Genomic DNA, 23,188 nt, shown 5'->3' on the forward strand with positions numbered 1-23,188 from the left:
TAGATATATAGATAGATCTTAAATCACATTATACACTCAAACTCATTGTTTATATTCAATACCTGCTGTCCCTATCACACCACTATTCCCTCCCAACACACCTACTTGTGTCCTTACCACACTTGTGCCTCTCCCTCCCAGCATACCTGCTGTCCCCACCAGTGACTCGCAGCTTATGGACACTTCCAGCCACCAACACTGGAACTTTTATGAAGAATTGAGTTTAGTTAGCAATGAAGCCATCGCTCCATTGCTTCATTTTAGTCAACACGAGGCACGAACAAAGACTTCACTAAACACAGTATCTTCCCCTCACGAGCGTCTACACTACCCTGTATGTATAGCACTTCGCCGCTCCGCTAAATGACAGTTTAAGGCGGCAAGACTAGACTTTTTTTTCTTTTGGTAAGCTTCCCGTCAGTAAAGACAGCCAGCGGTGAATCATGCACACTATAGCATAGAGTCATAAACGCACGTGATACATGCCAAAGCTTGTCTCAGGGCAGTCTGAGACAGCCCGCACGGTGCACTGCTGAGGAAGGGAAGTCAAGAAGAGGTACAGAAGGGTAACCTGCTGACCCTTCCTTGACAGGACCGTGGACCCCGTGGTATTTATGTGCTGCTGCTGCTGTACAGCACCAATGTGACGCTCCGCCCTGTTAGACAATTAGGGCACCGGAGAGAGAGAGAGAGAGAGAGAGAGAGAGAGAGAGAGAGAGAGAGAATGTTGAACAAGCTAATTCATTATAGAGTTGACGTAACACTTATACGGTACATTGTTACCTGGCGTTTTATGTGTGTGTGTGTGTGTGTAATTCATTGTTTGATCTGCTGCAGTCTCTGACGAGACAGCCAGACGTTACCCTACCGAACGAGTTCATAGCTCATTATTTCCGATCTTCGGATAGGCCTGAGACCAGGTACACACCACACACCGGGACAACAAGACAACAAGGTCACAACTCCTCGATTTACATCCCGTACCTACTCACTGCTAGGTGAACAGGGGCTACACGTGAAAGGAGACACACCCAAATATCTCCACCCGGCCGGGGAATCGAACCCCGGTCCTCTGGTTTGTGAAGACAGCGCTCTAACCACTGAGCTACCGGGCCGTGTGTGTGTGTGTGTGTGTGTGTGTGTGCGTATATATATATATATATATATATATATATATATATATATATATATATATATATATATATATATGGAAAATAGAAGTCTAGGCAAATAAAAGGAACAAAAAGTGATGTACACTTAACAATGCCGCGAGTCAGCGTTCCTACCGCCGAGACCACTGAATGTAGGCTATAGAATGGTAGCACCGCAGCAGCAGCAGTAAGCTTGTGATCCAGTGAAGAGGGTGAGCAGCGTGAGCAGGAGCACCGCCTCACGTCTCAATAAGACAAGTCACTTGACGGCGGGTGGCATGACGGCTGATATCAGGTTGTGGTCGCCGGCCTGAGGCCGAGGCCAGAGCATCCATACAGTGTACTGGAACACACCGCCCGGCTCCGCCTATACCGTTAAGGACTGGCTGCGACAAGGACGCGCTCACGGCCACTCATCACCCCGTGTGTGTGTGTGTGTGTGTGCCATCTCTACCGCTTCCTCCTATGCATGTTATCTAAATGTCAAATATTATATTTAGGAAGCTAACACTATATCAGTCCCGTTTTATCTCTTTGGTTTCTCGTTTTGTTCTAGCGGGCACTGGTGTAGTGCACACCATCCCTAGTGTATTGTAGCAGGCCTGCTGCTACCGACTGCCACAGGACACACTCCCACTCACTCACAGCAAGGCAGGACTGCTGGCTGGCTGCCTGCTGCCACAGGACACACTCCCACCCACAGCAAGGCAGGACTGCTGGCTGGCTGCCTGCTGCTACAGAACACTCCCATCCACAGCAGGGCAGGACTGCTGGCTGGCTGCCTGCTGCCACAGGATACACTCCCACTCACTCACAGCAAGGCAGGACTGGTGGCTGGCTGCCTGCTGCCACAGGATACACTCCCACTCACTCACAGCAAGGCAGGACTGGTGGCTGGCTGCCTGCTGCCACAGGACACACACCCACAGCAAGGCAGGACTGCTGGCTAGCTGCCTGCTGCCACAGGACACACTCCCACCCACAGCAAGGCAGGACTGCTGGCTGGCTGCCTGCTGCCACAGGACAGGGATTTGTATGCTAGGGATGGTGTGCATCTGAGTAGGAAGGGTGTGGATGTGCTGAGTGGATGTCTGGAGGGGGGAGTTGGGATGGAGTGTAGGGGGTGAGGTAGCAAATGCATTCCAGAAGAAAGATTCTAGACATAAATTAGATAGGATAAACAGAGATAGTGAAAAGATTAGGAAAGATTTCCAGGTGCAAATAGGAGAGAATAAGATTAGGATTCCAAATAAGGAGACAGCATCTAGGAAGGTAGCTGGACTTAAATGTTTTTATGTAAATGCCAGGAGTCTTAGGAACAAGAAGGACGAGTTATCTAGTTATATAGTTGAGGAGGACTTAGATGTTGTATGTGTCACAGAGGCATGGGTAAATGAGGAAAAGTTTAGGAAAATAGGAAAGAATATGAAGTAGATGGATACATTATGTATTTACACCAGAGAATTGGTAGGATAGGTGGAGGAGTAGTTATTTATGTAAAAAAATCCTTCATTTCCAGTCAGGTTAATGGTATTAAGGTAGATAACAGAGTAGAGTCCTTATGGCTGGATGTTAGAGTAAACAAAAGTAAGGTTATTAGAGTAGGAGCTTTTTATAGACCACCTAACCAGTCAGCAGATGTAGACAACCTTATGGTAGATGAGATAAATAGGGGTGTACTAGTCAGACAATTATCTTAGGGATTTTAATCTTAAGTCAGTAAACTGGGAGAGGATGGTAGGAGATGCTAGTGAAAATAAGTTTATGGAAAGTTTTCAGGATAACTATTTAGTGCAGATGGTAGATAAACCTACTAGGGGGAGGAAGGTTTTAGACATAGTACTAACAAATATTGAGCATTGTTTAAAGGAAGTTGAGGTAGGAGAGACTTTAGCAAACAGTGACCATCATATAATTAGATTTATCATTAATTCCAGTAGGGATAATATAGTGAATAAGACTAGAGTCCCAAACTATCAGAAAGGCAATTATGGTAGGTTACGTCAGTTATTAGGAGAGGTAAACTGGGAAGATAGTTTTGGAAATAAAACTGCACAGGAGATGTGGGATATTTTAAGGTTGTAGTAAAGGGTATAGTGATGCAGTGTATCCCTTACAAAGATATAAGGCAGAGAAACAGGAAGCCATTATGGTGGACTCATGAGATAGGTAGCCAGATCAGAGAGAAGAAGAGGGCATACAGAGAGTTGCAGAAAAGTGGGAAGATGTAGATTTGATTAGGTACAGACAGGTCAGAGATGATTTGAGTAAGGTTATAAAAAAAGTAAAAGGCAGGCAGAGATAAAACTAGCTAGAGCTGGGAGTAAAGATCCCAAAAATTATATAGTTATTACAAGGTCAGTGATAAAAGAAATAAGGATAGGATTGGACCACTCAGAAAAGATGGTGTAGTAGTGGATCAAAATGAAGACATAGTAGAATTATTGAATGAACAATTTTCTTCAGTATTTACTAGGAAAGAATAGGAAATCCTGTTACAAACAGTGCGACGAGTAGTTTAAGAGCTTTAGAAAATATTGATATAAAACCGGGAATTATTAGGAAATTTATTCTTGAACTAGACGATAGGAAAGCTAGTGGTCCTGATGAGCTACATGCCAGAGTACTTAGGGAGGGTGTAGACAGTATTTCTGAAGCACTTAAGTTAATCTTTGAAAGATCACTTAGGTTTGCTGAGATACCTCAGGACTGGAAGTTAGCTAATGTTACTCCAATATTTAAAAAGGTAGGAAGGATGATGCGAATAATTATAGACCGATCAGTTTAACTAGTATAGTATGTAAGATACTAGAGAAAATCATTAAGGGTAGTATTTGGGAGCATTTAAATGAGAATAGATTAATTAGAGATACCCAACATGGCTTTAGATCAGGGAGGTCCTGTCTTACAAATTTGCTCGATATCTTAGAATATATTACCAAGGAGTTAGATGATGGAAATAGCATAGATGTTATATATCTAGATTTTAGCAAGGCGTTTGATAAGGTACCGCATAGGAGGCTAGTGTACAAATTGAGACTACATGGGATAGGGGTAGGTTAGTTGATTGGATTAGTGAATGGCTTTCTGATAGGAAACAGAGAGTAGTATTAAATGGGGCAATGTCTGAGTGGAAGGAAGTGGTTAGTGGGTACCCCAAGGATCAGTGCTAGGACCTCTTCTTTTCTTGGTGTACATTAACGATTTAGATATAGGAATTAGTAGCAAAGTATCAAAGTTTGCAGATGATACTAAGATAGCATGTGCAGTACAGGGTGAAAAGGACAATTACAGAATACAACGAGACCTGGACAGGCTGATAGCATGGGCAGACAGGTGGCAGATGGAGTTTAATTCTAAAAGTGTCAGGTTATGCATTTAGGTAAAGACAACACAAACTTTAACTATGAGATGGAGGGATGTTGGCTAGAGGCAGTAGAGGAAGGAAAGGATTTAGGAGTAGTGATAGACAGGACTATGAAATTTTCAAAGCAATGTTTAGAAGCAAGAAATAGGGCAAATAGGATCCTGGGTTTTATAAATAGAAATGTTAGTTATAAAAGTAAGGAAGTGGTGCGTAGCTTATATAATTCCTATGTTAGGCCCCATTTAGAGTATTGCATACAGGCCTGGTCACCCCACTATAGGCAGGATATCAACATGTTAGAAGCAGTTCAGAGAAGAGCAACTAGGATGATACCAGCATTAAAGCGCCTGGAGTATAGAGATAGATTAAAGGAATTAAACATGTTTTCATTTGAGAGGAGATGTATAAGAGGGATATGATAGAGTTATTTAAAATGTTCTCAGATACAAACTACATAGATGTGAGATCTTTCTTTACCTTAGAGGAGGGAAGTAGGACTAGAAATCATGGCAGGAAGATTAGAAAGCAAGGCTGCAGGTTAGATATAAGAAAATATTTCTTTAGTCATAGGGTGGTAGACTTCTGGAATGCATTGCCAGAGACGGTTGTAAATAGCACTAGTTTGACAATGTTTAAAAACAGATTAGATAAGCACTTAAATTTATTAGATTTATAATTATGTATAGCACTGCATGATAGTTTTTATAAGAAATTTACTATAGTTAAACAAGACATGATCCCCATGTATGGGGATCACAGATTGTAGAGGAATTCGCTGCAGGACTTAGCCCTGTTAATGGGCCAAATATTTAGAATTAGTATATAATGTATTGTGTACTTGTAGGTGTATCTTTAAGTACTGATGACGAGGTCGCTGTGCGACTGATACAGGATAACCTAGATGGGCCCTGGTGGCCCTTTGTTATCCTATTATTTATGTTATGTTATGACACTCCCACCCACAGCAAGGCAGGACTGCTGGCTGGCTGCCTGTTGCCACAGAACACTCCCACCTACAGCAGGGCAGGACTGCTGGCTGGCTGCCTGCTGCCACAGGACACATTCCCACCCATAGCAAGCCAGGACTGCTGGCTGACTGCCTGCTGCTACAGAACACTCCCACCCACAGCAGGGCAGGACTGCTGGCTGGCTGCCTGCTCCCACAGAACACTTCCACCCACAGCAGGGCAGGACTGCCGGCTGGCTGTCTGCTGCCACAGGACATACTCCCACAGCAGGGCAGGAATGTTGGTTGGCTGGCTGCCTGCTGCCACAGGACACACTCCTACTCACCCACAGCTGGGCAGGACTGTTGGTTGGCTGCCTACTGCCACAGGACACACTCCCACTCACCCACAGCAGGGCAGGACTATTGGTTAGCTGCCTACTGCCACAGGACACACTCTCACTCACCCACAGCAGGGCAGGACTGCTGGCTGGCTGCCTGCTGTCATAGAACACACTCCCTTTCACCCACAGCAGGGCAGAACTGGTGGCTGGCTGCCTGCTTCCACATGGCACATTCCCACCCACAGCAGGGCAGGACTGTTGGCTGGCTGCCTGCTGCCACAGGACACACTCCCACTCACCCACTGCAGGGCAAGACTGCTGGCTGGCTGCCTGCTGTCATAGAAGACACTCCCACTCACCCACAGCAGGGCAAGACTGCTGGCTGGCTGCCTGCTGTCATAGAATACACTCCCACCCACAGCAGGGCAGGACTGCTGGCTGGCTGCCTACTGTCATAGAACACATTCCCACTCACCCACAGCAGGGCAGGACTGCTGGCTGGCTGCCTGCTGTCATAGAAGACACTCCCACTCACCCACAGCAGGGCAGGACTGCTGGCTGGGTGCCACAGGACACACTTCCACTCACCCACAGCAGGGCAGGACTGCTGGCTGGCTGCCTGCTGCCACAGGACACACTCCCACTCACCCACAGCAGGGCAGGACTGCTGGCTGGCTGCCTGCTGTCACAGAACACACTCCCACCCCACAGCAGGGCAGGACTGCTGGCTGGCTGCCTGCTGCCACAGGACACACTCTCACCCACAGCAGGGCAGGACAGCCGGCTGACACCTGTCTGCTGCCACAGTTTGGGTGACACTGGCTTGATAGTAAGAGGATGTAGAGTCCAGACAAAAGTGGTCAATATATTTATTTTCAAAAATAATCTTTGATCCACTGTAGTTAATTGTAGTTTTAAACTACTGTGGTGGGCAATTGTGGGATTCACAAAGACATTGTGATAATTAAGTGGAAATTTTTGTTGTGACAAAGTGTAGCACCCTGAGTGCTGTACCTAACAGTAGTAGTATGTGTTTCAGGAGCACAGATCCCTAGGGGTTACAAGAGAAGGTTCATGCAACACTTCCTCTGAACACAGAATCATGACAAAGGCAATTCACACTCTTCATCAAAGGCTGCAGGAGACAAGAATTTCCTCGATGAAATTCTTTCCCTTGATACACACATAGCTTGCCGTCCCTCACTCTCACACTGACCTGCAGACCTGTAAGCATCACATCAGTACTGTACACAGTGGCATGATGGGCAGTGGTGTAGCTCAACAAATGTGTGGCAGTGACGGTGGTAGAGGGGCATCCGTGTCTCCGTGGACACATGGTGCCCGGGGGTCCGTGCCGTCGCTGCTTCAAGGCAGCAGTTACTTGGCATGGCAGCTACAAAAATGCTGCTAATATTGATTACAAAAGACTAACTAACTTAATGCTCAGAGCTTCAATTTACAGTTATCAAACCACTAAAAATATTATAAATAACACATTATTATAAATGAGGGTTGAATACCTTTTCCTCTACTTATCATCTAAAGAAAAGACTGCAGTAGAAAAATATTAAAGACTTTGAATGTCAAAAATCATTCAAAAGCTGAGGTCTTCCTGTCGTCTGCTGAGCTCACCAGGAAGGCAGCCCAGAGTGAGCTTGCCTCTTGCAATATCAGACAGGAAGACCCCAACCCGACACTAGCGCGCCCCTTAGCGTCGCCGCCGTCGGCCCGATGGAGAGACAAGAGAAGAGGGCGAGTTGTGGGGCAGAGACAGGCCCAGCTTGGACACCCGGCTCAGGAAGAGGTCAGACAGGACGGAGCCGGCCTGGTACTCCGGTGTGTCCTCAAGGTTGTACTGTTGGCAGTTCTGGAACACCAGCATCACATCTGCCAAGAACTCCCCATCAGAAGTGTACTTGAAGGAGGTGAGCTTGTCCCGCACCCGTCCAAAGTCCATGGGCTTCCTCACCACCTCGTAGTAGTCCGGGGCCTGGTGGGAGTGCACAGTGAGGCAGACAGGGCAAAGGGTAAACACTTAATTCATCTCCTGCATACACTCACTAAAACAACATTGAAACAGAGAAATGCACATCTTATATCAAACATGATTTTCTGTAATCTGAGTGAATAAAAGCTTGCTTCTCTCATCATGCTTCTCAATACTCCTACAGGGAGCCACCCAAACATCCTACACTGTCATCACTCCTTCTGTTCCTCACCAGTTTTTTGGAGACTGGCTTGTTGAAGTGGCAGGACTCGGGGTGTCGCTGCAGCTCCTCCAGCAGCGAGGTGAGGGCGGCAGTATTGAGGGTGCAGGCCTCGTCCACCAGAGACCGCCGCCCACTCACCCTCCTGGCCGGAGGGGAGTCTGGAATGACATGATGGAGGTCGGGTCAACACATAACAATGTCTGAAATGTTATTCTACTTCTGAACTGAGTTTCCTGCACAGTGAAGAATGTTATCCAAACACGAAACTCAAAAATAGGAAAAGGATTTAGGACTCTATCATTATACCAGGCTGGATATCCAACATGGGTGGCCACTGGCAGACTAAGCACCACACTTTATTCACACTCTTATCCCTGCTGATCTCTTGTGTCCTGGAAAGAAATGATTCACCAGGAAGCAAGAGGAGAAGCCAAACAGTCACTCACCAGACGTGCCTCTCTTGCTCCTCTTGGCTGACTGAGGCGTTTCTCCCTCACTTCTCCGCTTCTTGTTCTCAGACGGCGAGGAGTTGTTGTTCTTCTGACTCTTGGGAGATGCCCTGGAGGAGGAGGAGCTCTTGGGTGTGCTCTTAGGTGTTACAACCTTAGGAGTCGTCGCCTTTGGAGTTTTCTTCCCTCCAGTGGCCTTTGGTGTGGTGGCCTTGGGAGTGCTCTTGTTCTTGCCTACATCCTTATTGCCTTTACTGGCTTCCTTACTGCCTTTCTTCTTATCATCCGCACCATCCTTCCCTGCAAAGAAATGTCCATTGTGAACACTTCATGTAGAGTTGCTACCACCACCACCACCACCACCCACACATTTTTTATTGTCACAAAATTAATGGCAGCTGAAGTAGATAAATACTAAAAAATTCACATGAGCAACCAGCCATCATGCCTGCCCCTTGTTACCTGTGCAGTGTGGGCAGGACCAGGAGCCTCGGGGAACCTTGCGCAGTGCCACACACTCGGGATGGAAGGCCAGCGGACACGTGTCACAGCAGATTAGAGTGCCAGCCAAGCAGCAAGTGTAGCACACGTCACTGTGAGACAAAGTTTTCTGGCATGAACATGATGCCTGAAGGAAGCAACTCTTCCAGTGCCAAGGAGCAAGCCTACACTTTAACACAGTCCACATCACCACTTGTCTATCAAAGATCCCTACACAAATCACCCTGTGACACGAGCAGGAGATGATTTCTGAAACTGTTCTACATGCTTGATATAGTTGACATATTTTAAGAAACAGGTGACATACTTCAGAATTAACTTCACTATAACAAGGAATGGCAGTGCCTTTGTCTTCCCAATATAACACAAGCACTCACCTGCACTCTTCCTCCTCCTCCTCTTCCTCAGACTCCTCCTCCTCACAATATATTTGCCTTTTCTTGCGAGGACTCTTGGGACGTTCCTTAGGGCGGCAGCGGTCACAGAACCAGTCCCCAGCAGGAACCTCCTGGAAGGGCAGACAACTTACTGGTGGGGTGTAGGAATACTTGGGGAGACCAGGATAGAGTGTGACTTATGGGGGAGAGGGATGGAAGAATATTGAGAGTAGGTGACAGTGAGAGAGGGGAGGATCCGGGAGGTGGCTGGCAGGAGAGGAGAGGAGAGGAGCTATGGTATTAATGACAGTAGAGGGGAAGGCATTAACACAGGATCAAAAAACATTCCTAACCCAGCAATAAGGAAGAAGCAGGCTAGCCAGAACAGGAGAGGTGCAATGAGTCAGGAGACAGGCTGTTCTCACCTTGAGTTTTGGCTTGAGGCACTGCAGGTGGGTACCCTTGTTGCAGCCATCACACAGCAGGATGCTCTCAGGGTCAGTCTTGCGGCGGCACACTCGGCACCGCGTGTTGGCCGCTGAGTGGGCCCAGCTGATGGAGTTGTCCAGGGTGGCAAAGTGAAGGCACACCTGCAGCCAGTACTTGCTCATAATACACTCAGACAAATGCTCACAAACACACACACACACACACACACGTGGATAATGAGAAACTAATCCTGAGAGAAGAATATGACATTAGAAGCACAAGATCACATAGCAAGAAACTGAGGAAAGGAAGATGTCTGAGAGATGTTAAAAAATTTAGTTTCCTGCAAAGATGTGTTGAGACTTAGAACAGTTTGAGTGAGGAAGTGGTGTCAGCAAAGAGTGTGCATAGTTTTAAAGAAAAATTGGATAAGTGTAGATATGGAGACGGGACCACACGAGCATAAAGCCCAGGCCCAGTAAAACTACAACTAGGTAAATACAACTAGGTAAATAAACACACACACACACACACACACACACTTTAATTCATGACATCATTCCCACTTCCATGCTCTTCCTCTGTAAGTACTCCTGACAACTTATTACTTATTGTGTTTTCCTGTTTAATGTGTGTTTGCAGACAGAGTGAGCCACACCACTGACCTGTGACAGGCTGGTGGAGGCCATGAGGGACTCCTCCCACCGCTCCAGAGGTGTCAGGAAGCTGGACAGGCTCTTGATCTCCTCTTCTTCTTCCGCTTCTCCATTGGAGTCTGCCTCATCTTCCTCCTTACGCTGCCTCTTCAGGTACGCTTCCTCTGCCTTCTCTCGACTCCTCCTAGCCTTGTCTGTCTCCCCTGCAAAGTTATATAACTTTTGACTTCTCTTTCCGTATGAGTTACACAAAGCTAAACAGTGATCTCAGTATGATGATGGAATAATTTCCTTCACTCCTTATGTTGCCAGCCTTCTCTAAGATTGTCATATAGTTAAGGCACCAAACACAATGGTAAAACCATTAAAATAAGAATAACAGATAACCTGGCCACTCTGAATAATAACAGACTGAATAGTGGTCATCTTATATTGGGACAACCCAAACCTAAGCCTGCCATGAGTAAGGGACGAGTATTGCCCCGTCACCCACAAGACTGAAGGTGTCCCGACACACTAGGAATCAGTGTTCAGGGATTGATATGGCTGGGAAGTGTGGGAGTGTGTCCCCAGGGGAAGAAGGAACATGAGAGGCAGAATGGGACACAGAATGGGAGGGCAGTAGTTACCCAGGGGAGGCTGCAGATACTTGGATTCCACGGCCCGGGCCAGGTGAAGGATGGCGTGGCGCAGCTGCTTCACCTCCTCTATGGTGTTGGCTGCCTCCTCTTCCTCTGGCTTCAAGGCTTCCTCTGTGTCCTGGTCCAACTCGGCCTGAAAGCAAGTTCCTCTTCTAGTGACGCCACACCAACACATTCACAAGGGCAAGATTGAAGGCACATCAAGGCAAGGCAAGGCAAATTCAACTTCAATCCTTCTGCATTTATGGAAGTCCATCTTTGATCTCCAGAGCAGACCAACACAACAGATGTAAGTGAAGACAACTGACAAGAGAGACAATTGCATGCTCCCATACAGAGAATAGATGGAAGATTACAATAATTGAAGTACCAGAGAGAGAGAGAGAGAGAGAGAGAGAGAGAGAGAGAGAGAGAGAGAGAGAGAGAGAGAGAGAGAGAGAGAGAGAGAGAGAGAGAGAGAGAGAGAGAGAGAGAGAGAGAGAGAGAGAGAGAGAGAGAGAGAGAGAGAGAGAGAGGAGGGGGTGGGGAGCAGCCACTGACCCTGAGGTGAGCAAGGCGCTTCTTGCCGCCGTAATCCATGGTGTGGGTGGTGGGCAGGGTGCTGCTGATGAGTGCCTCCCTCCACTCGTCCCGCTGCAGGGGCCGCTGCAGGGTGCCCAGCATGCCCACGTGCAGCTTCTCCTCCGTCTCCAGGATGATGTCTGTCAGGGTGACCTTCAACACCTCCTCCATGGGGGTGCCCAGAGGGAAGTTCAGGTTGGTGTCCTTCTTGGCACCAGTGTGTCGCTGGGACTTGCGCAGGCCGCCTTCACCCTCCATCTCCTGCCACACACACACACACACACACACACACACACACACACACACAGGGAACATTACTCATTACTCCAGCAGTCAGTAAGGGACAGCAACAATATGGTCAACCTGCACATTGTTTCCTAGCACACAACATGACTCCTGCATGAAAGCAATGCCTGGAGGGCTCCCTGCAGCACGCACCTCTGACAGATGTGACACTGTCTTGTAGAGATAAGGAAGGATTGTAACACAAACATACTTACGTTATCAACAATACTATTATTTACCTTCATTTGTATCACATTTGAAAGTAAGTATGTTTCCTGTGCCCCTGAGTGACAACAGCACAATGAGGGGCGGGGCACACTCACCTGCAGGGCGGCCAGGCTGGGATTGAGGCGGTTGGTGGGGCAGGCCTTGAGGGAGGTCTGCAGGCTGGGCAGCAGGGCGGTGAGGTTGGAGCGCAGCCGACGCTCCCGCTGGCCCCGGGGGTTGAGGGAGCTGATGAGGGCCGGCAGCTGGTCCGAGCTGTGGAAGAAGTACCAGCGGTGGCGGGACGGGGATGGGGCGTGGACAGGGCAGGAGTCTGGCTCAGCGCTGCACAGGCCAAACACCGGCACCTCCTCGATGTCCGTGTCCTTCTCCTCTGGCTTGGTCTCTGGCTTGAGGCTCGCTGCCTGCTCCCCGTTGACCAGGTGCAGCGGCCGGCTGGGCAGGTGGTTGGCCACAGGGTGTCGGGGCGGGGCAGGGCCGGCGTTTTCCTTGTTGCTGGCGGGGATAGCATCGTGGATGCTGGCCAGGTTGCTGCACGCCTGCTCCCGGATGGCCAGGGCATGCTCCTCCATCATCCTGGCCAGGGAGTTGAGGTGGTGGGGGGTGGGGGTGGTGCGGCACACCCCGGGGAACGGCTCAAAGTCCTCCACAAACAGTCCCATCAGGCTGCTGAACACCCAGTAGCGCCGGTAGGCCCGGTCCTGGCCCAGCGGGGCGGTGCTCACCCCACGGCCAGCATTCAGCACCTACAGGGACACAGCATGGGTGTGGTGAGGAAGGGCCATTCATACTGGTGCTGTGAAGAAGCTCAAACATGCTTAATGTCATCATCACATTTTGTAGTCTGAAGTAAGAGAGAGTCTGGCAATGCTACAAAGAACACCAGGGAAACAGAGGTGCAGTCAAGGTGCCACAAGCATTATCTACAGTCAGGAGTAGTGGTGAACATGTGATGTCACTCTACTGATCACCACTGACCAACAGGACCCAGGACACCACCAGGCCACCGCTGCCCACTCACCTTCTGGATGAGTTCAGCCTCGCGTCGGCGCAAGTCTTGCCGACGCGCCTCATTGTTCTTGGCTTCCTTCTCTAGCCGTGCCGTCTTCTCTGCTTCATCCTCCATCTCCTCTTCCTCTTCTTCTTCTTCCTCTTCTTCAGCCTCCTCCTCTTCCTCCTCCTTCCTTTCCTCTGACTCAGGTGCCTGGGCAGTCTCCTCTCCCTGCTTCTGCTCCTCCTTCCTCTCAGCGGCCTTCAGCAGCTTCTCCTTCTCCTTCTGCTTGCGGTCACGCTTCTCCTGCACTCTGAAGCAGTCACAGGGAGACACAGGTGAGACAGTGACAGGGTGACAGGTGACAGGGAGACAGAGGTGAGAGGGTGACAGAGAGACAGAGATGAGAATTGACAGAGACAGAAGTGATAGGGTGACAAAGACAGAGGTGAGAGGGTGACAGAGAGACAGACATGACAGAGACAGAGGTGAGAGGGTGACAGGGAGATAGAGGTGAGGAGCAGCACATCCCACTGCACTATTTATGTCCCTCAGTCTTTGGGATAAAAACAGCTGCTTGTTCTGGATCTTAAATACAATGAGAGAGAGAGAGAGAGAGAGAGAGAGAGAGAGAGAGAGAGAGAGAGAGAGAGAGAGAGAGAGAGAGAGAGAGAGAGAGAGAGAGAGAGAGAGAGAGAGAGAGAGAGAGAGAGAGAGAGAGAGAGATGGCTACACAATGGGAGGTGAAGATAAAGTGACAGGAAAAAAGATAAAACAGGTATACAAAAGATGGAAGGATAAAACAGAGAGATTGGAAAGAAATTAAGATGAAACAAGTAAGGAAAGGAGAAAGATAAAAGAGAAAAACAGAAAATAAAACGAAGTGAATATACAAAAAAAAAAAAAATAAATAAATAAAAAATATATATATATATATATATATATATATAAATAAAATAAAATAAATAAATAAATAAATAAATAAATAAAAAATAAATAAAATAAATCAATAAATAAGAAAAAAATAATAAAAAAAATAAATAAAATAAATAAATAAATAAATAAAAAAAGAGACAAGACATGTGTTAAGTTTAATAGAAGCAGCAGAATCACTTAACCTTGCCACTAGAATAGGAAATAAGACAAAGTAAACATAGAAGAGACAGAAAAAATACAAACATAAAAAAGACATGAGATTAGTTTAACCCTTTCAATACTCGGACACATTTTTACCTTAAGAATTATGTACAATTAAACAACTTTACTGACATTAGGAAGGGTCTATGGAGGTCAGAAGATTAATGGCCACAGTGTTCACCATTTCAATTCCCCACTTAAGTCTCTGAAGCTGTACAAAATCACCAAATAGGAACCAGAATGAATGTGGAAATGCATCACGGTACTCAAGGGGTCAATTCAAACAGCATAAACACTCACCTTGCTGCCTGGATCTCCTTCTCATAGCGGCCGGCAGTCTGTTGGTGGAGCCTCAGACAGTTCTTATCCTTCTTCAGCTCCTCAATGTTGTCGTCGATGGTGTCCCTTAGAGTGGCGTAGGTCAAGATCTGCCCCATCAGAATGTTTAGGATCTTCAGCTTCTCCCCTGCAATGGTACACACAAAACTGACTGGTGGGGCAGCCGAGGGAGGGAGGGAGGGAGGGAGGGAGGGAGAGAGAGAGAGAGAGAGAGAGAGAGAGAGAGAGAGAGAGAGAGAGAGAGAGAGAGAGAGAGAGAGAGAGAGAGAGAGAGAGAGAGAGAGAGAATAACACAAACTTCATTCTAATCTCATACACTACAAAAACACTAGACAACTTTAGTCATCACTCTCTCTCTCTCTCTCTCTCTCACACACACACACACACTCACCAATGGCAAGATCGAAGACAGTGATATTTGCCAGCTTTTTCAAGATCCCCGGCTCCTCCAGCTTGAAGTGCAGGCCGGGATCGTCGTGGTGTTTGTAGCCCCCACGGTTGAAATGCCTTGACGAGAAACAAGAAACATTGTGATTGAAGAAAGATTACTAAAATTCCATAAAATCACAAAGAGATTCACACATTATAAAATTTGCCCACAGCCTCCTTCCCACACTTCACAAACCAACTCTCATTCATTCCCACCAAATTAACAAGCCAGTGCAATGTACCCTTTAACCCCTTCAATACTGACACATTTTTACTTTGAATATTGGATGTGATTAGACAATTTTATTGACATTAGGAAGGGTCTACGGATGTCAGAAGATTGATGGCCACAGTTGTCACTATTTTAATCCACAAATAAGTTTCTGAAGCTGTATAAAATCATCAAATAGTAAGCACAATGAATATGAAAATGCATCATAGCACTGAAGGGGTTAAAATTAGATTAGGTTAGGTTTCAACACTAACACCAACACCGACACACACCTCCAGCGGGCGTTGGCTCCACACGTTGCACCAGAAGCCAGCATGTGAAGCCTCAGCACTTCAGTGAGAGTGAGGGCATCCAGCTGCAGCTTCTGTATTGAGTTGCCGTGGTGGTGCTGCGTCCAGGTGGTGATGCGGTTAGCCAGACGCACTGCCTCCTCCACGCTGAGGTCCCCAGAGTCCCCGTCCAGCCCTGCAAATAACACCAAAAGGCACCAGTCAGAATGTGGGATGTATTGGGTCTTTCTGTCTATACTCCACCAGCACAGCAAGTAACAACAAAAGGCACCAGTCACCAGTCAGAATGCGGAATGTATTGGGTCTTTTTCTCTATAGACCACCAGCACAGCAAGTAAGAACAAAACATACCAGTCAGCAGTTAGAATAAGGGGTGTACTGGATCTTTTTTGTCTATATATCAGCACTGCCAGAAAGACTAACAGGCACCTGTCAGTATGCATATTGTGTCTCTCTGTCTAAATACCAGCACTGCACATAAGATCACAAGGCAACAGTCAAAATGTGAAATGTATCGTGAGGTGTTTCTATCTATCTCTCTATACACCATGCCAGAAACTCTCTACTAGATGGCCAGACAAAGTTCACATGAAAAACACTGAAAGGAAAGTACCACAGTGAACTAGAAATGCAAGAGAAGACAATATACAAAAGGCTCTCTTGTCTCTATCATTCAATCTGTTTTGTCATGAAAGTATCCACAGAGACAGACTCACCCAAATCTCCAGAGGTGTCTTCCTTCACCTCATCGTCCTCTTCCTCCTGCAAGGTGAACAGTGCCTGGAGGAGCAGCTGCAGCAGGTCACTGTACACACCTGGGGAAGAAGCACCCTCAGAAACCATGTGCAGCCACTGCCACACAAACACACACACACACACAAACTTTTCACTACTCACTAACTCAATGACTAGTGAAAAGATATTGTCTGAGAGTTACAGCTTCTTATTGGGAAAGTACTAACAGCAACCTTTAATGATCCTCAGTTACCTTCCTACTCTTTGGTTTACCACTAGTATTAACACATGACTGATACAGCACAGGATCTTCTGAAGCAAATAGTTTAGGATCACACACTGGCAAACTCTGGAACTCCCTGCCTGCTTCTGTATTTCCAACTTCCTATGACTTGACTTAATTTAAGAGGGAGGTTTCAAGACATTTATCCCCTTTTTTGGCTAACTTTATTGGACCTGCAAGGGGACTGGCAACTAAGTGGGCCTTTCTTTTAATTTTATGTTGCCCTTGTCCAGTTTTTCCCCTATTCATAAAAAGACACACTCTATAACTCTACAGCTGTCATCATTATTACTACCACTGCTGCCATCACCACCACCACCAGCCACACTCACCTGCCACCTCCTTCTCCACCAGACCAGTCTCCAGCATCTCGAAGGTGACGCCCTGGGGATACACGTCCTTTAGCTCCAGCACTTCCCAGAAAATATTGACAAACTCTAGCACCGTCATGAAGTTGCTGAATTCCTGGTCTGGGATGCCGCAGATTACTGGCGTTGGCTGCGGCAGGTCCTGAGGAAGGGACAGGGACACAGTGCACATGTGGCGCTGCTGCTCAACACTGCTCAATGCACCAACACTAACCCAAACACCTATAGGCTTTGTCAGGCTGGTGTTCACTGTGTTCTGCTTGATAACAGTGATTCACCAAACACAAAGTACTAATGACATTGTTAAGGGATTTGCTTATTGTTGTTCTTGAAGAGAAGTTGACTATTTTCTGTCACCTAACCAATACAGGAAAATGTTTAGCATTTGACACAATACAAGAAGACACTCAAGCCAATAAATAATTAAGTAAATCAATAAAATAAATACACAAATAAATCAAAGCGTGGAATGGTGTGTGCAGGCGTGGCAGAGTTCCCACCTTGTGGTCGTCACAGTCCAGGTCTTCCCTCACTCGGTGCCACTCCTTGATGTACTGAAGGCGGAGTCTCTTCTCTTCCTTCTTGATCTCTCTCTCCTTCTGTTTCTCTTCCTTTTCCTTCTCCAACTTGAGTCGCAACTTTTCCCTCTGCTCGGCAATCACCTCCTCCTTTGCCTCCTTGGCCTCCTGCAGCCTGCAACACAAAACTCACTCCTCACTCCCCACTCTTTAACACTCTCCCCACCTCCTGTCCTTCTGACCCACTGAGTGCCAGCCCACACCAACACTCAACCTCACACTTGTACTGCCACAAAGGATACTTTTAAAAATTGTCAATAATCCTGCATTGTTTGAAACCTCAATATTTTTTTTGTCTTCTAAATCATAAACATTAATTTTTCCACATTAAGGAGTACACTGTCTAGAAATCCACACAGCTTTATCATCCAGTCTTTCATTTTCTTTGTTCTTATAAAACTTTATGAATGAAGTACAGAATCGGCCTCACATTAGACACAAAGCAAATACTACCACAACTACTGTGTGTCTCAGAGAACATCTGCTGATTCTATAACACTGACACACTAAATCCCCAAGATCACAACCATTACTCTACACTGACTCCAAGAAATTAAGAAAAAAAGGCAAACCAACGACAATATATGAATGGATAAGAGTGGAAGCCAAAATATTAACTCACATTTTCTTCTTGGCTTCCTTCTGCTCATCCGTGAGGGGAGGGCGGCCTCTCCTTTTCCCATCACCTCCACCTCCTCCTTCGCTCTTCTCCCTGGCCTCCTTCCTCTCCCTCCTCCTCTCTGCCACACGGTCAGGGTTGAGGCTCAGTGGCATCTTCTTGGCCCTTGTCTCCCGGAACTTGGGCGGCGGACCGGGGAAGATGTCAGCAAACTTCATGTCGGCAAGGTTGTGGTAGGACGCTGTCTTCTCCTGCAGGTATGACAGTGACAGTGACAGTGACAGATGGACATTATGCTTGAATCTACTTCCTACTTGGTCACTGGCTCTTACATAACAAAATAAAAATAAATCAAATGAAATAATTCCTATTCAGCTTTACATATTCAACATTGAAGATGAGGAGAGGTGTGTGTGTGTGTGCGTGTGGGCTCACCTTGATGACCCAGAAGCCTGAGGGTGACAGCTGGACACACTGCTTGAGGAAAAGCTTGCACTTCTCCCTGGTGACCACACCTTTGTTGCGCCGGATCTGCTCCCACCCAACGATGTGTGTCTGCCAAGAGAAGGACGGGCCAGGCATCACCACCACTGCCACACCACACACTGACAGACAATGTGATGAAGGAGGGAAGGACTGGCCAGGCATCACCACTACAGTCACACCACTGCCACACCACACACTGACAGACAATGTGAAGCTATGATGACTCACTAAGGTAGCAATGGAAAGGCACCTGAGGGCAGTTTTTCCTCATATACTTTGATGTGTAGTGCTGAACAGAATGACCCTAAGGCAGCATGGACTGTGTTGGAAATGATGTGACAGCAAGCCATGTCTCCCTTTTTTGTTTATGTAAAATGTAAGATTTAATTATGAATTTTACTCCAGATTAAAAAATACAAGTTTTTTTTTCATAAGTGATGTGATACAGCCATTTATTGAGATTATGTTAAGGATATCACTCTAAGACAGCTCAGGCATGCACACAAATGTGCACACACACACACACACACACACACACACACACACACACACACACACACACACAAAAACAAACACACACAGAGACAGGCAGTGGTGTAGTGGATACGGTGGTGAGCGTGGGATCGGACAGTCGTCTGTGCGTAGGTTCAAATCCCACCACACACCATTTTGAAGCTATGCCATTTGTCGAGGGATTTAAAGTTACCTACATATCACCCAGGTTCTAGGTGGTTACACCAAAGATGCACTTGGGTGGTGATAAGGGCCCTAATATGGGTACCACTATAAACAAAATTGCTTGCATTACTAATGAGTGGAAGCTAAACAGCCCATACTCTTCAAGTATGCCTACAGGCACTATAGGCACCCCCTGCACAGAAAAAAAAAAAAAACCAGCCCACCTTCTTCTCCTTGTAGTCCCACGCCTCTAGCTCAATCACTTCATATTTGAACGTAGCAAATGGAGGATAGTTTTCTTCCTCCTTCTTCTCCTGTTCCTCCTTCTTCTCCTTTGTCTTCACTTCTTTTATCACCTTCACCTCGTCCTCCTCCACCTTCTCTGTCTTGGTGACTTCGTTAATGACTTGCACATCGTCATCACCCTTCACTTTCTTGGCGTCTTCTTCCTCCTCCATCTCCTCATCAGACTCCTCGATGTACTTGAGGTACTTCTCTATCTCCTCCTCTGTTGGCAGGATCACCTTCGTCACCTGAAACGTAACACTATGCTGGCCTCAGTGTGTCATTACAATCACATTTGCTATCGTGATTAATAAGTGTCATGAGCAAGAGAAAAGAAAGAAAAGAGAGACAATTTTACTTCTATTAATGTTCTCTAAATCATAATCTTGAGGCATATTTATTTACATATTCCAGCAACATTTCTATTCCAACAATCTTAATTACAACTTCCCCATACATGCTAGGGAAGCAAGGACACAGGGCAAGGATACCCAGACTTGACTTCATTTAATTGAGAGATTTCAAGACATTTATCCCTTTATTTTGAGCTAAGTCTCTTGGACTTGCAAGGGAACTGGTAACTAAGTGGGTCTTTATTTTTTAATTTTACAGTACCCTTGGCCAGTTTTCCCTTCTTACATAAAAAAAAGAAAGACACAAACAGACGTACCTTGCAGTCGTACCAGTGGTTGTGGACGATGGCCTCTACGTCCTCCCCCACAAAGTATCGGTCCCTTACAAAGGTGAACACGTCCTCGTTCAGGTCAATGAAGCGGCCACGGCGAGTGAGGCTGGCCAGGTACAGCATGGGCCGCCGCACCAGCTGGGGAATATTGGCCAGGCAGCGACGGGCACGGGACTCACTCTCCAGGGCCTCCAAGTAGGTCAGGTTGGGCCGGCCTGTCAGCTCGCAGCACCACACCATTGAGTTGCACAGCACCAGCCGCTCCCAGAACTCCCTGAAACACATCACCCATGTCTAACTCAAACACAGCACCAACAGCTAATGCAGGGAATCATCTTCATGCATCTATTATTTTTTTTTTTTCCATGTCCAGTTTTTTGCTATCTTATCAGGGCTAAGACAGTGCCTCCTGACAGAGGGCTTGGTTTGACATTTGCAAACTGTTAACTCATATGGACAACCTTCTTACCCTCAGAACATGGCCAGGATTCCAACACATGCACATGGTGCCATTTTTTTTTTTTTTTTTTATACCATGTGGGCTTTTCACGGGAGTTGATGGGCTAAAGGGGATACTTTTTTGGGGTACCTCCTATCTCAAAGCCCACCCGCTAGGAAACTGTTGCCCCGAGTGAGGAAGCCCAACTTACACTCGGACCGAGGACAGGATTCGAACCCATGCACTAGGAGACCCCTCGGACCCCAAAGCACGCATGGTTCCACTGTACCACGGCGGCCCCCTAAACATTATACCACAATGCCCCCCCTTTTCATACATTTTTTTTTTCGGCATTATTAATAAAAACTATGGTATTATGGTCATTACTCGTGCTTCCACTGCTCCCAATACTGCGTATATTACGAACAAATCCTGAAACATTTTGAGAAGTGCCATGACTTTTTTTATCAAGTTATCTTTAAAGTTATTGACTATATTATACTAATTACGTGATTTGGTGATGGATTTCATTCACCTACAATTCTGTGTGTGAGAAAGTGTGTTGTGTTTGTGTTTTGTTTTATCTTTGCTTGAATATTTGTTGTAAATGGCCTCTTCTGCTGAACAAAAATTTGAACAACAAGATCTTGAATGAACTTGATGGGAAATATGTATAAATATTTTTAGTGGAGGTCTAAAGAAGACCTCCATCATCCGAATGTGACATTTCCTGTAGTGAGTGGTAGCAGTCAGCCTAACATTACACACATCCTGTTTTCACTCCAGCAACCATAGCCAGAACTCAACTGACTGGCAGACCACCAAACCATGCACTGCCTTCCATCTCAGACCTCTCAGCTGACAATCTACCCTCACACGGCCTGACAGATTGGGGTGGCTGACCTGTAATGAAGTGCCAGGTTAACACACTAGGCTGCTTGCTCCCTTAGCCTCAATAAGTCCAAAATTGTATTACCTAAGCCGCGGGGAGCCAGGCTGGTGTGTGAATCTGGTAACTAGGACATTAGGTCCCAAACACACTGAATACCCTATGAAAAATACACCAGTGAGGAACCATGAGTAGGAAATGAGGTACCGAAGTGGGAAAGACATTGAGGCCTGCCCCTGGCCTCCCTCCACCACCCCCTCAGTGTACCCCAGGCATGGATATCCTCCCCATGGGCCATAATGTTGGTGGCGCGCTGTGCTGCCTGGCCTGGTCAATACCCTGGAAGGCAATGATGGTACTCACTCGTACTGGGTGAACACCTCGCCAGTCATCTCGCAGTAGAACACCTTATCCGAGGGCTGCAGGTTGGTGGGCGGCGCAATTTTGGCGAAGGGCCGCTTGTGTAGCAGAGGCATAGTGTCTGAGTGTGTGTGTGGGTGCTCCTCCTGGCTAAACAATTATTGTAATCCTCGTTGGCGCCAGCATCACCGCCACCACTCCACCACACTCGGCCTCCACTATCAGCTGTTTGTGTTCGGATTTCCCGCCTTTAGTGCAGCCCAGACCAAACCTGTGGTCTTCCTCGCTGCCTGGGCTACTTATGGCACTGGTTGACCCTTGCACTGGCCACCTCAACCACTCAGCACTGCCAAAATCTCGGGTCTAAGAGAGAGGAAGCCGTGGCCTCGGACAAAGCAGCACAGGACCAAAGTCACACACTGCTCCCCCGCCAAACTTTGCCGGCACTTTAAAGGACACTGTCTTTTCTCAACACTTTCTTGCTCTATCACGTCTCACTGCTCGTGTCTCTCCATCCCATGTCATAATTCAGGGCTTCAATTACTTAATTCAATGTATCTTGGTGTACGGGTGTTACGAGGAGAGAAGTTGCAGGGATAAATAGGAGAGGGTGTCGTGGTGAGAACGAAGGATTTAAGCGCGAGGTACAGGCGGAGCGAGAGCGGGCCAGGGCGGGGATTGGTGCAGGTAATGGTGACGTCAGGCCCAGTGTGTTGCCCGCCATCTGGGACCACGAGCCTAAACATGGTGCACTACATAATACACACATTGGTGGCCTATATTCTGAAGCGCTCTCCTCTCTCATCAGTCATCACCGTTATTTTTCAAAGGTCACATAGATATTCAGCAAGGTTCTCAAGAATGTTTCTCTTGTAAATAATGAAGGAATCGCATTTATCTGTCACGAGAACTATATATATATATATATATATATATATATATATATATATATATATATATATATATATATATATATATATATATATATATATATATATATATATATATATATATAAGGCGTTTGAAAGTAGGTAGAGTTTTGGGTAAAAATTTTTCAGATCATGGTCCTTTCACCCATGAGGACTTGCCATCCTAACACAAACCCATCCGTAGTATGTTTATTTAGATGAACAAAAATATGAAATTGTTACATAGTACAGCTCAAAAGTCTGAAATCACGTTTGGTGTTGCAGCTCTTATGTAACAGACGTCACGTACTCAAC

At 46.6% G+C, this 23,188-nt stretch overlaps 1 protein-coding gene across 1 annotated transcript; it reads right to left on the bottom strand.

Annotated features, from left to right (window-relative positions):
- Positions 1-6,663: 6,663 nt before the first annotated feature.
- Positions 6,664-22,634, bottom strand: LOC123511392 (bromodomain adjacent to zinc finger domain protein 1A-like). The gene is made up of 22 exons (XM_045267231.1): positions 21,969-22,634; positions 20,263-20,551; positions 19,532-19,840; positions 18,579-18,698; positions 18,147-18,394; positions 17,447-17,639; positions 16,911-17,088; positions 16,277-16,375; positions 15,543-15,735; positions 15,001-15,116; positions 14,571-14,736; positions 13,164-13,446; positions 12,241-12,888; positions 11,612-11,893; positions 11,060-11,204; positions 10,440-10,633; positions 9,771-9,935; positions 9,346-9,476; positions 8,930-9,060; positions 8,465-8,767; positions 8,028-8,176; positions 6,664-7,798 (listed from the first exon to the last, which is right to left on the bottom strand). Exons 1-22 carry the CDS (start codon positions 22,079-22,081, stop codon positions 7,517-7,519), a joined length of 4,737 nt encoding a protein of 1,578 aa, XP_045123166.1. The 5' UTR covers positions 22,082-22,634; the 3' UTR covers positions 6,664-7,516.
- Between the last annotated feature and the right edge of the window lie 554 nt (positions 22,635-23,188).

The sequence above is a fragment of the Portunus trituberculatus genome, chromosome 31 (genome assembly GCF_017591435.1).
Source record: "Portunus trituberculatus isolate SZX2019 chromosome 31, ASM1759143v1, whole genome shotgun sequence".
Classification (NCBI taxonomy): Eukaryota; Metazoa; Arthropoda; class Malacostraca; order Decapoda; family Portunidae; genus Portunus; species Portunus trituberculatus.

Excerpts from the sequence above, each read along its gene's own strand:
- LOC123511392 (XM_045267231.1), bottom strand. The coding sequence starts at position 22,081 with ATGCCTCTGCTACACAAGCGGCCCTTCGCCAAAATTGCGCCGCCCACC. Across the intron at positions 15,736-16,276 it reads AGACACCTCTGGAGATTTGG|GGCTGGACGGGGACTCTGGG; the intron begins GTGAGTCTGTCT and ends TGTTATTTGCAG. Across the intron at positions 8,177-8,464 it reads GAGCAAGAGAGGCACGTCTG|ACTCCCCTCCGGCCAGGAGG; the intron begins GTGAGTGACTGT and ends ATGTCATTCCAG.